The following is a 17,594-nucleotide window of genomic DNA, read 5'->3' as shown; positions in this document are numbered from 1 at the left end:
TAATTAATTTCATGACTAATAATAAGTACTAATTAAAATGATAGAAGAATAATATATATACAATAAATAAAGGCTATGCATGGGCTTGACATTTCCTCTGCAACGGCCTTTCATGCATGCATGCATGCTAACTTCTGCCACAACACTCATACACATTACTCAAATACTACCTACTCATCTCCATCTAAATATGATCGTATAATTGCCTATACTTAATTAATTTATTATGTTTTTAAATAATTATATTCACCAACATGTACATGATAGTTATATTCAATATAATATTAAAGTTATATAAATATTACTTGTACATATAATATATACCATCATATTCCAATCTCTACTGTAATTAATATCAATGCAAGTACACTTTTGGCAATACATTATATAGTTATATTCTTCTTATCATGCTTATTCTCTTTTATATATTTAATTTATTACTTTTCCTTTTCCTTTACTATTTTATACTTTTGTTTCCGGTTCCATGCATTTTATTAATTTTTGTTATTTTCAAAATAGTAAAGTTCAAATAATCATTTGCAAGTGTGTTAATTTTTTTATTTTTTAACACCCTAAATTATTCTATATATTTTCAAAGAACACTACTACACAAGAAAAAAAAAAGAGCATTAGTGAGGACAAAAGATCGTAACTGAAGTGTACTTTTTTTTGTCACTGATGAGCATATCAATGGCGACATCTCGTCACTATATAATCTTGTCTTCACTGATGTTTCGTAACTAAAAATCACTATCAATAACCATATTTAAAGTCATCACTAAAATAAACATCAGTGCATGCTAGTGTTTCTTAAATACTTTTTAATTAATACGGAAACCATGGTGAGATCATGTAGTATAATTATAATGTATACGTATGCCATTATATATGGTATATTTAATTGAGAGAATTGGAGGCACGGAAATATATATATAATTAATATGCTGTCTGCAGGTATCGTATATAGATATATATCGATAATATTTGGATTTATAACAAAATTGCAATATATATATGTCTATAATAAATTAATTGATAACGGGTATTAGATGATTAAGTAGAATATATATGTTTAATTAAGATTAAATACCAATACGTACTACCTCTCTCTCTTCTCACTATGATATCTCTCTCTCGTGCTGATTCAGAGTCTCTTTTTCCCTGATCAAATAGTGAATGTGCCTGAAACTCTGCAGTAGACAAGTTGAAACAAAGGTCAATAATATCATCTACTATATATATATATATGTACATCCATGTATAATATATGACCCTATATATTTATATATAATACAAGGCAAGGTAGCCATGCACATGCATTAATTTAATAAATTAATTATATACCCGGTCAACACTCTAAATTTTAATTACCTTGAAATTAAATGATTAATTTGTGATTGTGTGTATATATAATTAAGCCCTAAACACTTAAGCTCACAAGGTGGGAACACACGCACACCAGAGCACCGACTTATACATATAATCGATACACCTTTTTTCTTATAAATAATTTTTTTGGTAATTAAGAATTTCTTATATTTATTTATTAATTACTTTCTAAAGAAAAAATTGAAAGCGTATTAATTATGCTTTCCGTAATTTGGTCAGTATTACATACTTTTGGTAATTAATTATATATATATATATATATAACAAATAAATTGATGAATAGTAATAAATTAATTAATTAAAGCAATGAATAAATAATGAGTAATTAGTTAATATATATATAAAAATTATTATATCATTGTGAATATTGAAGATGATGTAGCAAGAGGAGGGAGGTAGTACGTACGTACCTAATAATATGATGATTTAATATTACTAAGATGGATCAATGGTGCGGCGGTCATCCCCGGCGGCAGCCCTAGGTTGCTGAAACGGACTCAGTTGGCCGATTCCGCCGGCGGTGGCGGACACATTCATGGCCAGAAGACTGCTGGCGTCATAGTTGATCATCTGCTGGGCGGCCGACTGGTGGTGGTGGTGGTGATCTCTAGGGAAGAACTGGTGGTGGTAGTGGTCCCGGGCTGCAGCCCCGGATATGAGATTGATGCCTAGATTCTGATGGTGGTGGTGGTGGTGGGGGCTGTGCGCGTGGTGTGCAGCAGCGGCTGCAGCCGCGATGAGGCCGTGTCCGGTGATTCCGAGGTTTTGGTACTTGGAGAGCTCTGATTTGGCGCAGGTGAGATCCATTTGGAGTTGACGGAGCTGGTGTTGGAGGAGAGAGATGACTCCAACGCAGCCGTAGACGGGGTCTCGGAGCCTCATGTCGGCTTCATAAGCAAGTGAATTGACGGCATCCTCTCTCTGGCTGGGGAGGAGCTCATTGAGAAGCTTAGTGACGTTGCTTGCGCCGAACACTTTGTGTACGTTTGCGAATTTCTGAGGTTGGTCCGGCGGAAAGTAGGGTGCGAACACGCACTCCGGTTGGCATTTTCGCCTCAGAAACTTACAGGCCGCGCAAGGCGAATTTGATGATGAAGAAGAAGATGATGATGCCATATAATATATATTATTCTGTTAATTTTTGAATGGATTATTCTTCGATTTCTGCTAGCTAGCTAGGCTCTGCAAGATTAATAAGAAGAAAGAAAAGAGAGAATTTACATATATATATAATATAAGAAATTAAATAATTAATAAAAAGAAAAGAGTGTGACTGATTATGATTGAATGGAGATCCAAAATTGAATGTACATTTTTGTTATATGGAAACTGTTTTGATGATGATATATATATATCTTTGATGTGACACAACCATGAAAATCACGCACGCATCCACCAATATTAATATATTCAGTTTATTATTAATTAAAATACACACAAATATATATGCACAATTTATACCAAATAATTTTGGTTTAAAAGCGTCAACTATATATATATATAATTCACCATTATTTCACAAATATATATTATGCATAGAAGAAGAAGAAGAAAGAAATGAGAATGAGAATTGATGATGGAAGATTCGGCCCATTTTACTATATAAAAGGATAATGTTGCAATCGAAGAATTAAGTATATAAATACCAAATAATGGGGTTGGCAACACAGAATAATTTCTCAAATTATATACTATCCATATACAAATTATTAGGAGACAGATCTGGGAGGATTTGAAGATCTTTTTGTTTGTTTCTTTCTTTCGCCTGTTTAAAAGATCTATATATATATATGTGGTAACACCTATATATATACAATACTACTACAAAAGGAAACAAATTTAAATTATAAGAGTAGGTATATAGTAGTATCACCTCATCAGAGAGATACTTGAGGAGATGTATACCTTAGAAATTAATATGTTAATTGGTAGAGATCATGGAATTAATAAATTAATTAGGTACGTAATTAAATATCCCGATCGATCGAGAACAAGGAGAGCAAGAGAGAAAATTAAGGGGGGCCGGGGTATATATATACCTGTAAATTGATATGTAGTGATTATATTTGCCTAGATAGCTATATAGGTGTGTGTGTACGTAGTGGTAGTAGCAGTAGTAGTACTGGTTTTGAGTTTTGAGTTTTGAGTTTTAGGAGGCTTGGCCTGGTGTGTGTAGTGTGGTGGTAGAGACTAGAGTTTTGGATTGGATCTCGTGTAAAAGAAAAAGAAAAAGAAAAAGAGAACAAGAATATCAAGAAAAAGAAAAAAAGAGATATGACTTTTCACTAACTTATTAACTTCACTCTTTACGATAAAATTATTAATATATAAAATATATAATAAATACCCCTACCTAGTCATCTCACCCTCCCCCTACCTACACATACTTACATTTAATTTAATTTATATATATAAGTATATAATGTGACTTTTCACAACCCCCACACTTTCATCATATTCTCTTAATCCATATTGGGATGAACCATACTACTCTCACTATTGAATCATATATATATATACTAATAACAATATAATTAAGATTTTACTTTTATTTAAAAAATAAAAAAAACATTACTATATTTGAAAAAATCACTAGATCTTGTTATATAATTGATATAATTAAAATATAGATAGATATAGGGTATAGTAGTGTCTGACTCTTACTGTGGAGGATGTAGTATATTGATATAGTGCTGCAATAATATTCATTCTATTCTTCTGGATAAATTATATATTCTCATCCTCATCCTCTGGATCGATCCATACTCCATATCATATATCCCTGCCTTGGAAGTTGATCATAAATATAAATACACATGTATATATATAGAGAGAGAGTGTGTACAATATATATGCATGAAAACTATATGAAATAAGAAAAAAGGAATTTCTATATATTAATTAATAATATAATTAGCAGTACATACAAATAAGTGATCTTGTTTTGAAGCTAGCTATCCGTGCGGGTTGCATCGATTTCATCGGTCAAACTTTCTTTTGCTTTATTATTACATTACGTATTACATTATAACTATTAATATATTAATTTATTACTTTTATACAATATATATATAATAAATAAGTTATTATATTAATTAGTAATTTTTTTTCGATCTTCCAGAAATTGCACTACTGTTTGATCAGTCGATATCTACAACCTTTTCTGATGTTTCAAATTAATTAGTATGCACTTTGTTTGTTGTACACAACTACATATATATATATATAAATACTATATAGTAGTACGTACGATCTCTCTCTCTCTTCTGATATATATATATTGGTCATCTCTACCACTATGTAGGTGCTACAGTAGTAGTACTACTATATGTATACTGTAGATGTACATCTAATTATTCCTTTTGTTTTATTATTAGTTTATATATTATGATATCATCTGAGATGGAATATTATAAATAATATTTATTATATTTATATAGGTACGTATATAAAAAGTGGAAGACTAAATTAAGGGGTCACGCAGAAAAGGTCTTTCTTTGGGAAATAAAAAAGAAAAGAAAAAGGGGGGAAGGGAAAAGTCTCATGATCATGCTCGATGCTCATCACCAATATCATAATCATAAAATGCATGTAAAGAGAGTGATGATCCAATTAACACGCAACGCTAATTAACCCCTCTCCATATATATAATACAAATTAATTAAATTTATTATTAATTAATTTTATATATATAAATTGATGCTAGCAAAGTGATTTAATTAATTAATGTCACGACTGGACTACATACACATGCGATTTAATTATACCATAACTAATATTAACATATATGTACTATTAGAGAGAGAAAGAGAGAGAGAGAGAGAGAGAGAGAGGTCAGGACTCAGGAGTATATATATAATATATATATTATGTAAGGGAGGTTAGAGTGTGAATTGATATAGATAAGACGAGAGAGACAAAGTAGTAGTGAGTAGTGAGTAGTGAGTAGTGAGTAGTATAGTAATAGTAGTCGGCGAACAAGAAGGAGAGAAATTCCCCCAAAAGCAAAGCCTAAGGAGACGCCGATCATATATATATATATAACTCATCATCATCATCATCATCATCATCATATATCATCATTTTCATTTTCACTTATACTACAAGTATTTTGATCTATACTATATTATTATTACTATAATAATGATGAGATGATGAGAATATATATATATATATATTAGAGTTGATAGATCAAATATCCTTATTTGTTTGTGTGTTTGTTTCTCAATACATTATAATTTATTTATTAAGTAATAATAGGTTTTGCATATATATAAATAATAAATATATATTAATTGTTTTATTCTTTATGTATAGTACCCCACCAGAATAAGCAGAAGCAGAAGACACAGTTGAATTGCATGTATGTAGGTCCAGACTCTCAGACATATTTGGCTTTATATAATCATCACTTCTCTTCTCTTCTCTTCTCTCTCATCTCTCATTAATGCTCTCTTCTCTTTCTAATGAAATTACAACTTATTAATTACTTCTATTCTAATTGCTACCTATATATATAGAGAAAAACAACAACAACCACAATATCTAATCTAATACATGTTAGACCGAAATTAAAAGTAATGAAATTGGAACGAATTACCGATAGAATAATCTGGCTGAGTCGCAGATAATGTCGCTTTCTTTAAGACATTTCGCGGCTCTACCCGAAGTGTGCACAACAGTCTAGCAACCACGACGTCCCTAGGATAAAACAGTCTTTGTATACGTATGATATTTTTTGCACCGAACTATATCGCTCTGTTACACCCTAAAGTTTGCTTTGAGAAAAATCGTAAGGAAGAAAGAAAAAAAAAATTAATGTTGAAAAAGATGTGCTCTTCTGTTGTTCTGATACGACTTATATAGAAGTCGATCCAAAAATAAATGGTAAGAAAACGGTAATGTTATCGTTCGTGGAGGAATTGGATCGTTGGAGTAAAAAACGGATCATTGACTGATCACGTTTTACTACTTCTGATCATGTGTTAAAATTAATTAATAAATAAATAAATAATAAATCTTTACTTAATTAAATAATTTTTCTTTAAAAATTAAGTGACACCTCACCCGCGCCAATCCAATTCGGCTTGGGTCGGTGGCGGCGGCGACGCGCGTATGGTGGTCCAGTGTGTGAGTTCTAACCCATGCGCACAAAATTGGATACTCCTCGGAATCCCAACCCATATTTCAAACTTACACTAGTTATACATTTCAAATAAAATATTTCTATGCCATGTAAGATTTCTATACTCACACATTTTACTTTTTTATTATATATAATTTGTACATTTTAATTTGTTTGAATTTGAGTTTGACTTTTACTATTTGATGATAGATATTATTAATTACGATCGGATCGACTACTCATACTTACGATTGATGGATCGAGTATAGTATAGTCCGAACTATAAATAAATAAATAGTGTATACGTACTGATCATAATCAAAAATACAAATTAAATCAAATTAATTGTATAATAATATAAGGGTATCGATATGTTAATAGGGTAGGTAGAGCATTAATTGGAAAGCATCTGATTTTGCTTTAAAGGCAATGAATTTATGGAATGCAATGATTACAATATATTAGATGGGCCGGGGGTTGATTCTGCACTGCATGCATCTCTCTCTCTCTCTCCCCTTTAATTTTCATGAGAATTTTCAAACTTTCTTTCTAATCAATATATATATATATTTTAATTAATTTGTTGGTCAACGTACCCTGGACTCCAAAATGAATGTATATTCACACGTACACACTCTCGTAATTAATAATTAACAACAAACACACACTAAAACTAAGAACATTATTATTGGATATCATTATTGTCCAAAACTTTTTATGAGCGAAGTGCTATAATTATTGGTTGGCCATTAGAACCTTGTTATTAGGCACTAGTAGTGTTTAGTACCTTCTCGACATGTCACGTTGCGATTGGCTAGCGATACTCCCTAAAAGCTATTATATTAAATTATGTGAGACTTGATACTTAGTTGATCAACCAATAACGATATTAACACATATAGGAGGGTGTTAGGCACCACTGGTACTTTTTAGCATTTCTCTTAGCTATATATTACTTGAAAATTATTTTTTAAGTTACATGAGACTCGATACTTAATTATACTAATAACAATATGATACTAAAGAGACTACTAGACTAATAATATCTTTTAGCAATTTTCTAAAACTAATGACTATACGTAGTAGTAGTAGTTGACGTGTCTTAAATACTTAAAAAGTACTACACATCGTGCATCATTTGCTCTCATCATAATTCCATGCGTTCTTCTTATTTCATTTCAACCATGAATCATCATCATCACATATATATATACTAATTCCGAGAGAAATAATTGAATGCATGTTTGTTTAATTGCAGTACTACTACTACTGCATATGCATTCAACACACACGCATGCAAATTATATATATTTATTTTGTACATAAATGTATATAAAAAAAAAAAGCTTTCATTCTTAGTGACTCTCTTTAATTTTATTAAAATAAATTAAATAAATAAAGTTCAATATTAAATTTTACCAATAATAATCCTACATCGCAGAATAGTAATGTGAATACGCTTTAGCTTTTCTCTTTGAAAAAATGAGACCCACTTATGCCTTTCTTTCATTTAGTTCTTAGTTAATATATGCTTATTAATTTTTTTTAAGACATTGCTATTAAACAGCAGTGGTGCCTATAGCACCTTTAAGACATATTATCTTGCGTGGACAATACTTCTTAAAAATTATTATATTAAATTACATGGGACTCGATATTTAATTGGACTAATAACAATATTACCACGTATGAAAGTACTAAGCACTACGGGTGCCTTTTAGTATTGCTCTAATTTTTAATATTAACTATATTAAAGAGCCTAAAACCTAGCTAGGTATTTATCTCATCATCGTCTACATTAATTAATTCATGCACATGTCCTCTTATTCCTCCCCAATTAATTAATTCTTATTATTATTAATTCTCATTTTACCAATTATTATATTTATGGCCTACCTAGAGCTACTTCCTATACATATCCACAAAAATTCAACAGTATTAGTAATAACTTTTCTTTTTCTTTTTGTTATTTTTAATCATATGTAATAAGTTTTTGTTCTGATAATTAATGATTCATCATCAAAATGAATAGCTGAATTTAATGCTAATTTAATAAAGAGAAATGCTAAAGCGCACCAGTAGTTTTTACTGCCTAGCACTCTCCTATATGTTAATATTAGTCCAACTAAGTATCAGTTTCTATATAATTTAATGTAATAGCTTTTAAGTACACTACAAGAAATATCACATTTGCCAGCACATTTTTGTACTGGCAAAAGTTAGTATTGCGCTGGTAAAATAGAATTTACTTGTCATGTGTTGGCAAATCAATGTTAGTATTAGAACTTTTGCCAGCATAAAATGAAAAGCGCTGGCAAAGATGACTTTTTCCAGCACGTAAATCCGCTGGTAAAAGTTAGATTTTAGCCACTACAAATGTACGCTGGTAAAACTTTAACCTCTTTGCCAGCGCAGTTTGCGAAATGCGCTGGTAAAAGTTGCTTTTATCAGCACAGTAGTGAAAAAGTGACATTTTTTGTAGTGGTAGTATCGCTAGCCAATCACAACGCGACATGTCAAGAAAATGCTAGGCACCATTAATACCTAATAGCAATACTCTTTAATAAACACGTCCAACTAACAAACAAAATCAATATTATATATATGAGCTATAATTTATTAATGACTTATCAATATAATTGTACAATAATATTATAGTGATTTTGGCAAAATATCCTCATTCTTAAGGTGTCAAATAAGGTACAATAATATTCATTCTTCTGTATATGCATGGATCCTCATTCTCATTCTCCTTATCATATGATCCTCATCCTATCACACAAGAAATGTTATTTTTACCAGCTTATTTCGCAAACTGCACTGACAAAGAGGTCAAAATTTTATCAGCGTACATTTGCAATGGCTAAAATCTAACTTTTAACAGCACATTTACGCGCTAGGAAAAGTCATTTTTACCAACACTTTTCATTTTATGCTGGTAAAAGTTCTAATACCAACATTGATTTGCCAACTCCCTTTTGCCAACACATCACAAGTAAATTCTATTTTACCAGCCCAATACCAACTTTTGCCAGCACAAAAATATGCTGGCAAAATTGACATTTCTTGTAGTGTATAGATCCATCCATATATATATATATTCGTGTCTTTCAAGTTGATCGATCGTAATATTATATAATATATAATAATACATATATATATATTGAGAAATTTGATATTATATGTTTAAAATTAATTTATCCACTAAACAAATAAAAATCAAACATCCATCTCTCTCTCGAATACTCACACCACACACACACACACACACTCTACCAGTCGAACGATCCATCACCGGAGCTAGTGTTGTTCAGCCGCCTGATGTTGCGAAAATTATTAATTACTACGCAAGTGCACGCAATCAAGTAGTATACTCACGCAAGTGAGGTCGAACCACAGGGAATTGGATTAATTACTACTAAACTATACTTATAATTCTATTTGGCAAATTAAAAGTATTTATGATTGAAAAAGGAAGAAAGAAATTCAAGAAACTTAAAGAAACAAGTGAATATTAATCAAAATGAGAGAATAGGGAGACGAATCCTGTTGTTAAGTTACCAATGTTAATGTCTAATTGATATCCTTCTCTTGAAGTGAATGACAGATTATGAATTAACCTAACTCTTTTCAGATCTTCTAGGTTCTAAATCTCATGCTCTCTAATTAATCTCTTAATTAAACTAACATGAAATCAGCATTAAGCAATAATCTAAATGTCACAAAGGCTATGTAAATACTTTCGTTTCACATCAAAACCTAGACTATCCAATTTTAGCATTCTCAATTCTCACTTTTCAGATTTCGAATTGAGATCATAAAACATGTAAAAGGTGATCAATCTTGCACATGGAAATTAAACACAAATATGAATAGTGTTCAGAATCAAGATGGAGGAATGGCAATTATTCATTAACTAGGAAAAACTTAAACAACATTCATCATTCTCCCTAAATAGGAGTTTAGTTCAAAACATCCATAATCAAATTCATAATTAACATTGAAATAGAAAAGAACATAGAAAAATTAAAGAGAAGAGAAAGAACTAGTTGAAGCAATTGATCCGGGTCACCACAAGCCGCTCTTCTAGCCTCCTCCTTTGTTTCTAGGGTTCTAATTCTGAATAATCTCTAATTTTCACGAACCCTTACTATTTAAACCAATTCTCATCTTTAAAATTCGTGAAATTACGAAACTGCCCAAAAATCCCGTCATAAGGGTCCCCGTCGCGACTGGCAAAGCCCCCGTCGCGACGGGAACAGGCAGCGACGCCAATCTTGGTTTTTCTTCTCGATTCTTTCACCATTTTTCGTCAATTCTTGTACATACTTTCTTTAAATGCCCGAGGACCTGAAACAAAAGAATCAAGCGTAATATAGCCCTAAAACTAGAAACAAAGAGTGAAAACTAACCGAAATATGACCCGAATCTTAGACTAATTTTAGCCTAACACCTGACATTTCAAATTAACTTCTCTCATTTTTTGCGTTTTTTCTTCGGGTTTACCAATTTTTTGTGATATATATTTAGCGATGTATTTGCAATGTTAGAACAAATCTGAAGTCAGAGATGAAGTTTAGTGATGATTCGTGATATTTAGCGATGTTCAGCGATGATATTCACGATTTTGCGATGTTTCGCGACATCGTAAAAAACCAGTAAAAATGTAGAAAACAAGCGTTTTTGTGAATTGGAGAAATCTAGAGATGTTTCATGATTTCACGATGTTTCGCGACATCGTCAAAAACCAGAAAAAAATACAGAAAACAAGCGCTAGATGGGTCAAAAACCAGAAGAAAAAAATGTGGTGGTCGTGGATTGTCTTGTGCTTCTCGTGGGTCGTCGTGGCTCGTTGCGAGTCGTCATGGGTCTTCTCGCACTACAACATTTGACTTCATTAGCTATAGGGTATTAGCGGCGGATTTCGGCCGCTATTGGTTCGCTGCTAATGAGTGGCCGCTACTAATAGTATTAGCGTCCGAAATGGGGTCCGCTGCTATTAATAGCAATATTAGCGGCGGAGCATTAGCGGCGGGACCCCGCCGCTAATGCTCTTTGTCAGTTTCGTGTTTCGAGACAAACAAAGAGCATTAGCGGCGAGGTCCCGCCGCTAATTGCAATAAAAAAAATTTATATTTTACGAATAATTTTAAATATATAAATATATAATAAATAAAATTACAATTAATATAATTTAAATCCAATAAAATTTATTAATAATTTAAAAATGTCTCAAAGTAAATTAGTTTAACATTAATCCTATTACAATATTGTCTCAAAATTAAACTAAATTATTAAAAAACATAAACAAACTATTCCATAACATCTTCATTAAGGTCTCCAATTATAAAGTCTTGATTTAGATTATTATCGTTACGAGTTCCCGAAGCCCGTGGCGGAGAAGGCACATATGCTTGATCTGATGATAAACCCAGTGTTAAATTCCCGAGCTCAGCTTGGTTAAAAATTGGAGTTGAATAAAATTGTTGCTCCTGCAATGAACTCTCAAATAATCCAAAATCGGTAAAATTTGAGCCGAGCGGAGGAGACTCTGATGGTGTTCTATATAAGAACTGATTTTCCAATGGCGGACCAGACTGTTGTTGCTGTTGAGGAAAAGATTGGGGTTGCTGCTGCAAAAAATTTTCGAATTGCTATTGTGACAAATTTTGGAATTGCTGCTACGAAAGAAGGTTGTTGTTGTTGTTGTGGAGGAGCGACATAACTCTGAGAAGATGAACCATCAGACGACTGCGGCTGACTATACTTTTGAATAAAGTTCTCAAATCGTGGGTTATATAAATGAGCACGTTGTTCAGGCGTCAAATTACCCTCCATGTGGCACGCATAGTTGAGAATATTTCTGCCACAATACTCATCATTTCAGTAGTTGGCGGAGGAGGCACCGTCGACTGACTTTGAGTGAATGACTTCTTTCCTTTGCCCTTGAGCCACAAGTATTGCAAGTCTCACCCACAAGCCAAACAATTTTAATTTGTTAGTTTATGGTTTGTTGTGAGTTTTAATGTTTATTTTTTTTAATGAACTCTTTAATATTATGTTTGTTATGTTTCTTTTTTCAATGTTATATTATGTTTGTTATGTTTTTTTTCAATTTTTTTTTATCTTAGAGTCGATAATATATCAACATTCCATCGATATATTTTCGACACGGTTGGTCGACTAAATGTTGACATACTATCGACAACATGTCGATAAATTCTCAAATAACCTATGAATTTTAATTTGCTTTCTAATCGACATGATATCCACAAACTGTCGATAATGGTCATCTCTGACCTTTTTTAGCAGGTATCGACATAGCATCGATATTCTATCGATAAACTGTCGATAACATCTGAAAAACCCAGACTTTGACAGAATACTAGATCTGCAAGATCTCTACCATTTCAGACTAAAAAACACCAATTCTAGCAAATACGACACATATAACGAAAGCAAACTACATAAAGTTTAACAAAATGCTTAAACCACAACTTACCCATTATAATGGTGTAAGATTCTTGAGTGAGATTGGGGTATGCTCCGGTTTTCCACCACCGCCTACCGAGAAACAACCATTCGATAGGGAAGAGAGAGAGAGGGACGAGAGAGGGAAGTTTTTTCAGTTTTTTCTAGAGAGAAAGAGTGGTACACGAGAGGGAAGAGAGAGGAAAGTTTTTTCAATTTTTAACAATTTTATTTTTTTTAAAAAAAAAAGTAAAATAAAAAGTTCATGTAATTAATTACATTAATTTGTACAAATTAGTAGAGGGTTTGAAATTTGATATTTGAGGTTTTATTAAGGACAAACAAAAAATGAAATTTTCGTATATATATCCATACTTATAGTACATTGTTTTTATTATATATAATTCATAATAATAATGATGAGAGATATTGAGTAATGAAATGAAATGAGAATATATGTATAGCTAGAGAGAGAAGAGAGAGAGAGAGAGTACGTTGTTATTTGTAATTGTATTGTTTATAATAAATATATATTCTTTTATTCTTTATGTATAGCATTAGCATGCATGCAGTAGCAGACACTTGTAGGTCCAGACTCTCAGAGATATCATCTATTCTCTTCTGAATTCTACTACACTCTCATCTCTATTATCTCTTTCTCATTAATGCTCACCTCTTTCTCATCTATTTTCACCACCAATTAATTATATTAACCAATACATACATACATATATATTAATTACTACTATTCTAATTTCTACATACCTACCTACTCCCATCACTATATATATATATACAAAGATTGTTATTAAGTGTTTAGCACATTCTAAAAGTAGCATTTTATAAAATTAATTAGTCATATTTTATAAAAATTATGTTTTGAAGTTATATAAGATCTAATATTTAATTATATCAACACTAATATAATATTGAAAAATATGCTAGGCACTAGGGCCGGTCCTAAAACAAAGTGGGCCACAGGCAAAAGAAATTTTTTTTGACCCTTATGTTAGAAAAAAATATGGTATTTTTCAAAATCAGTAAAAAAATTGTATAATTTTAAAAGAGGAAAAAAAATTTTGGGCCCCTGGGCTGGGTGGGCCCTAGGCACAGGCCTAGCCCCTATGCCCAGGGCCAGGCCTGCTAGGCACTAATAATGCATTTTAACATTTCTATATATATAACAAAAATGCTAATTATTATATGCATAAAACTACAAGAAATGTCACTTTTACCAGCACAGTTCACTACTGCGCTGGTAAAAGTTACTTACCAGCACATTTTATAAATTGGCAAAAAAGTCAAAGATTTACCAGCACACATTTGCAGTGGCTAAAATCTAAATTTTACTAGCGCATTTACGCGCTAGGAAAAGTCATTTTTGTCAGCAGTTTTTATTAAGTGCTGACAAAAATTCTAATACCAACGTTGATTTGCTAACCTTTTTTGCCAACACATCAAAAGTAAATTTCATTTTACTAATGCAATACCAAACTTTTGCCAGCACAAAAATATGTTGGCAAAAGTGACATTTGTTATAGTGAAAAAAGATTTAGTAATACTTTTAAAAGCAGTGTAACAATATATTATTTTTAAAGCATTAAATATTATCATAAGGGTACTTATATAAGTGTCATCTTATATACTAACTTTTTAACAACTATATCTAGGAGACAACACTATTGCCTTTTAATTTTCTTTAGTTAAAAAAGTGTTGCTAAAAGTTAATTTTGTAGTAGTTGATGAATAGAGTAATCAAAACCAAAAACGATTAAAGCAATAAATAATAAAATCAACACAAGATATAAACTGGTTCAAGTCTTATAGATCGATGTGATCTATGGTTCTAGTCCAATTTTAGAACAACCATTGAAATTTTCTTTATTGATTGAGTAAGAATAAGATACATTGCACATTAATTATCTGTTGGATTCTCTCAAAGTGTTATCTCTCACACTCTCATTCAATAGTCTTTTTCATTTACAGAAGATATTTCGATATAAAACCCAAATCCAATCTCTCTCTCTCTCTCTCTCTCTCTCTCTCTCTCTCTCTCTCTCTCTCTCTCTCTCTCTCTCTCTCTCTCTTTTCTCTGTACTTCTCTCTCTTTACCTCTCAATCTCTCTTTGATCTCAGTCTTCAACAACAAAGTCACCTCTCAAAACTTGTCTTGAAATCACGTACTTTAAAATGATAAGTGTTGGCGGTATTTATAAATTAAGAATATAAATCCCAAAGTCGGTAGCTGCCAATGCTAAGTTGTTAAATTAGTTACAATTTATAACAAACTTAACAAATTTCTCGTAACAAAAATATCTCCACGTCAGCTCAAGTTAAAGTTCTTCTGGATGAGACGTACGCTCCCTGGAATACAGACTGAAGCGTACGTTGAAAGGACTTCCCGAATAGGAATAGCAACCGCTAAAGTCGACTATTCGGAACTCCCTTCCAGGAATGAACGCTGGCTGGCCATCCAGAACTCCTTTCTGGAGGAAGACTAGCTTTTCCTAGAGACTCCTTCTGAATAGACAAGTTAGACTTCTGCGAGCGCTTCTCCAGATGATATTGAACTTTCTATAAAAAAAAAGTAATAATTTTTGGAGGAACTATATGAAAGTTTAAGTTTTTGTTAATAAGAATATATGATGTTTGATGAGATTGCTATAATTGTGGCGTTCTGTTTTGAATAAATTTATTATTTGTACGTGCCCTAATTAATGGATTATTGGTGGTAATTAATTTGCAAGAGTTTCTGTGTAAGTATAAAGTTTTAAGGTTACATTGTTGTCTCAACTCCTTATCAGATTTCCTCTACACTTTTAGATAATGAATACTTGTTTGTACATGATGTGTTTAATGGGTTTTCACTGATTAATATTGAGGATTAATTAGTGGGCTAGCTTTATCATATAACAACGAATTGGAATGCAGGTGTATCAACATTAATAATGTATCTAATGTAATTAATTAATTGATGATATGGTTTGTGTTATAATATGTAGGTAGGTGTTGTTGATGATGATCTTCTGGCCTTGATTAGCTTATCCACCATGGTGCTACCCCTGAAGAAGGCAGCAGTAGTAGTAGTAGTAGTAGTAGTAGTAGTATTGGATGTGTTGGGTGGTCTGGAGAGTGTTGGGGAGCAGGATTGTGTGGTCATCATCATCATCCTTGCTGCCCTATTTGGGTTATTGGTAGTAGGCGTCGTTGCTCTTGCTCTTGCTCTTGCTCTTTCCTGATGTACTGGTACTGTTGGAGGAGGAGCTTTTTCCTTTGGCCACATCATTGCATTCACATTCACATTCACATTCATGTTCATCCTTGTCTTTGATGTAATTGTAGCTGTAGTAGTAGTATCTCTCATCTGCATATTCATATTCTTGTTCAATTTCATGGGATGATTCGTAGTTCTTGTTCTGGTCTTGTTTCTACTATTAGTATTAATAGTAGTAGTTGTGAGTTGGGGTGTAGTCTTGGACTTATTATTAATATTTGAACTTGAACTTATTGAAGTTGGTGTTGGTTTTTGGACAGATGATGATGATGATAATGATGATGATGTGGCCTTCCCAATAATTGGAATATTATTTGCATCTGCAAACTGCATGGTTTTGGTATTATGTATAGAAATAGAATGATGAGTTTAATTAGTTTGAAATTAGACATTAATTAAGAGATAATAAAAAGATAATATGTTAATAATGTACCCTGGTAGTGGTTGTTGTGGAAAGAGGTATGCGAGTGTGAGGAGAGTGGGTAGCTTCCATTTCTATGGAGGGAAACAGAGGAGTTGCAGGGGGCGTTTTCAACCTACATACATACATAACACTTATTAATACTGTATACTTATATATATATATATAGTCTTTATATATAGTACTAGTGTATATGTTACCAGTCGTAGTCATGTTTGTGGTTGTTTTGGGCAAGAAATTCAATGGTGGGAATACGGTGGTAATGCTTCTTCTGATGATTCATGATGATGATAGAGTGATCAAATTGATCAGACAAAGGCTGCTGCAGCAGATTCATCCTCATCATCTCATCATCTATATCATTCTCTTTCTTCTTCAGCTCCCGGAAGAGTGACAGATCTTCTTCTTCTTCTTCTTGGTAATCTTTGTGTTTGTGTTTAGTAATCTGGTCTTTTCTAACTAACTTATTGGACAACATCATCTTCATTAACATTTAAGATTAATATTGGTCTCACTCTGACTAATCTTGTCTTGCTTTTATTTCCAAATGCCGGCCTAATCCTACCTATTAGTTAAGACATTACCGGCCATGAGTTGACAATGACATCTACTTTTGTTTTGTTTCTTATGGACCTGTCCCTCTCCGTTTCCATTTTGGGGGCCATTTATCATCAAATATGGGCTCACTCAAAGCCCACTTCTCTCATGGACTATTAATTAATGGGCTCACTCAAAGCACACTTTTCTCATCAACAAACTCACCCGGCCATGAGTCTTGTGACCATGAGATGAGATGACACTCTACTCTATCATCTACTTTCTCGTTTTGTTTCTTATGGACCTGTCCCTCCTCCATTTCCATTTTGGGGGCCCATTTATCATCAAATATGGGCTCACTCAAATGGTGGAAAGA

The 17,594-nt window shown here is 32.3% G+C and overlaps 2 protein-coding genes across 4 annotated transcripts; both read right to left on the bottom strand.

The window, feature by feature from the left end:
- Nucleotides 1-915: 915 nt before the first annotated feature.
- Nucleotides 916-4,384, bottom strand: LOC115700807 (protein ASYMMETRIC LEAVES 2). 3 transcript variants are annotated; one of them, XM_061103080.1, is made up of 3 exons: nt 4,054-4,384; nt 1,800-2,571; nt 916-1,190 (listed from the first exon to the last, which is right to left on the bottom strand). In XM_061103080.1, exon 2 carries the CDS (start codon nt 2,503-2,505, stop codon nt 1,825-1,827), a length of 681 nt encoding a protein of 226 aa, XP_060959063.1. In that variant the 5' UTR covers nt 2,506-2,571; nt 4,054-4,384; the 3' UTR covers nt 916-1,190; nt 1,800-1,824. The 3 variants fall into 3 exon arrangements, with proteins under 3 accessions (XP_060959063.1, XP_030484321.1, XP_060959064.1); XM_030628461.2 differs by having other exon boundaries at nt 3,429-4,152; XM_061103081.1 differs by having other exon boundaries at nt 1,800-4,152.
- A 10,428-nt stretch (nt 4,385-14,812) lies between these two features.
- LOC115700933 (cell wall protein DAN4-like) lies at nt 14,813-17,450 on the bottom strand. The gene is made up of 3 exons (XM_030628612.2): nt 16,882-17,450; nt 16,694-16,796; nt 14,813-16,587 (listed from the first exon to the last, which is right to left on the bottom strand). Exons 1-3 carry the CDS (start codon nt 17,172-17,174, stop codon nt 15,976-15,978), a joined length of 1,008 nt encoding a protein of 335 aa, XP_030484472.2. The 5' UTR covers nt 17,175-17,450; the 3' UTR covers nt 14,813-15,975.
- Between the last annotated feature and the right edge of the window lie 144 nt (nt 17,451-17,594).

Source organism: Cannabis sativa, chromosome 8 (genome assembly GCF_029168945.1).
Source record: "Cannabis sativa cultivar Pink pepper isolate KNU-18-1 chromosome 8, ASM2916894v1, whole genome shotgun sequence".
NCBI classification, from domain to species: domain Eukaryota; kingdom Viridiplantae; phylum Streptophyta; class Magnoliopsida; order Rosales; family Cannabaceae; genus Cannabis; species Cannabis sativa.
This window is presented reverse-complemented; position numbering and strand designations above follow the sequence as displayed.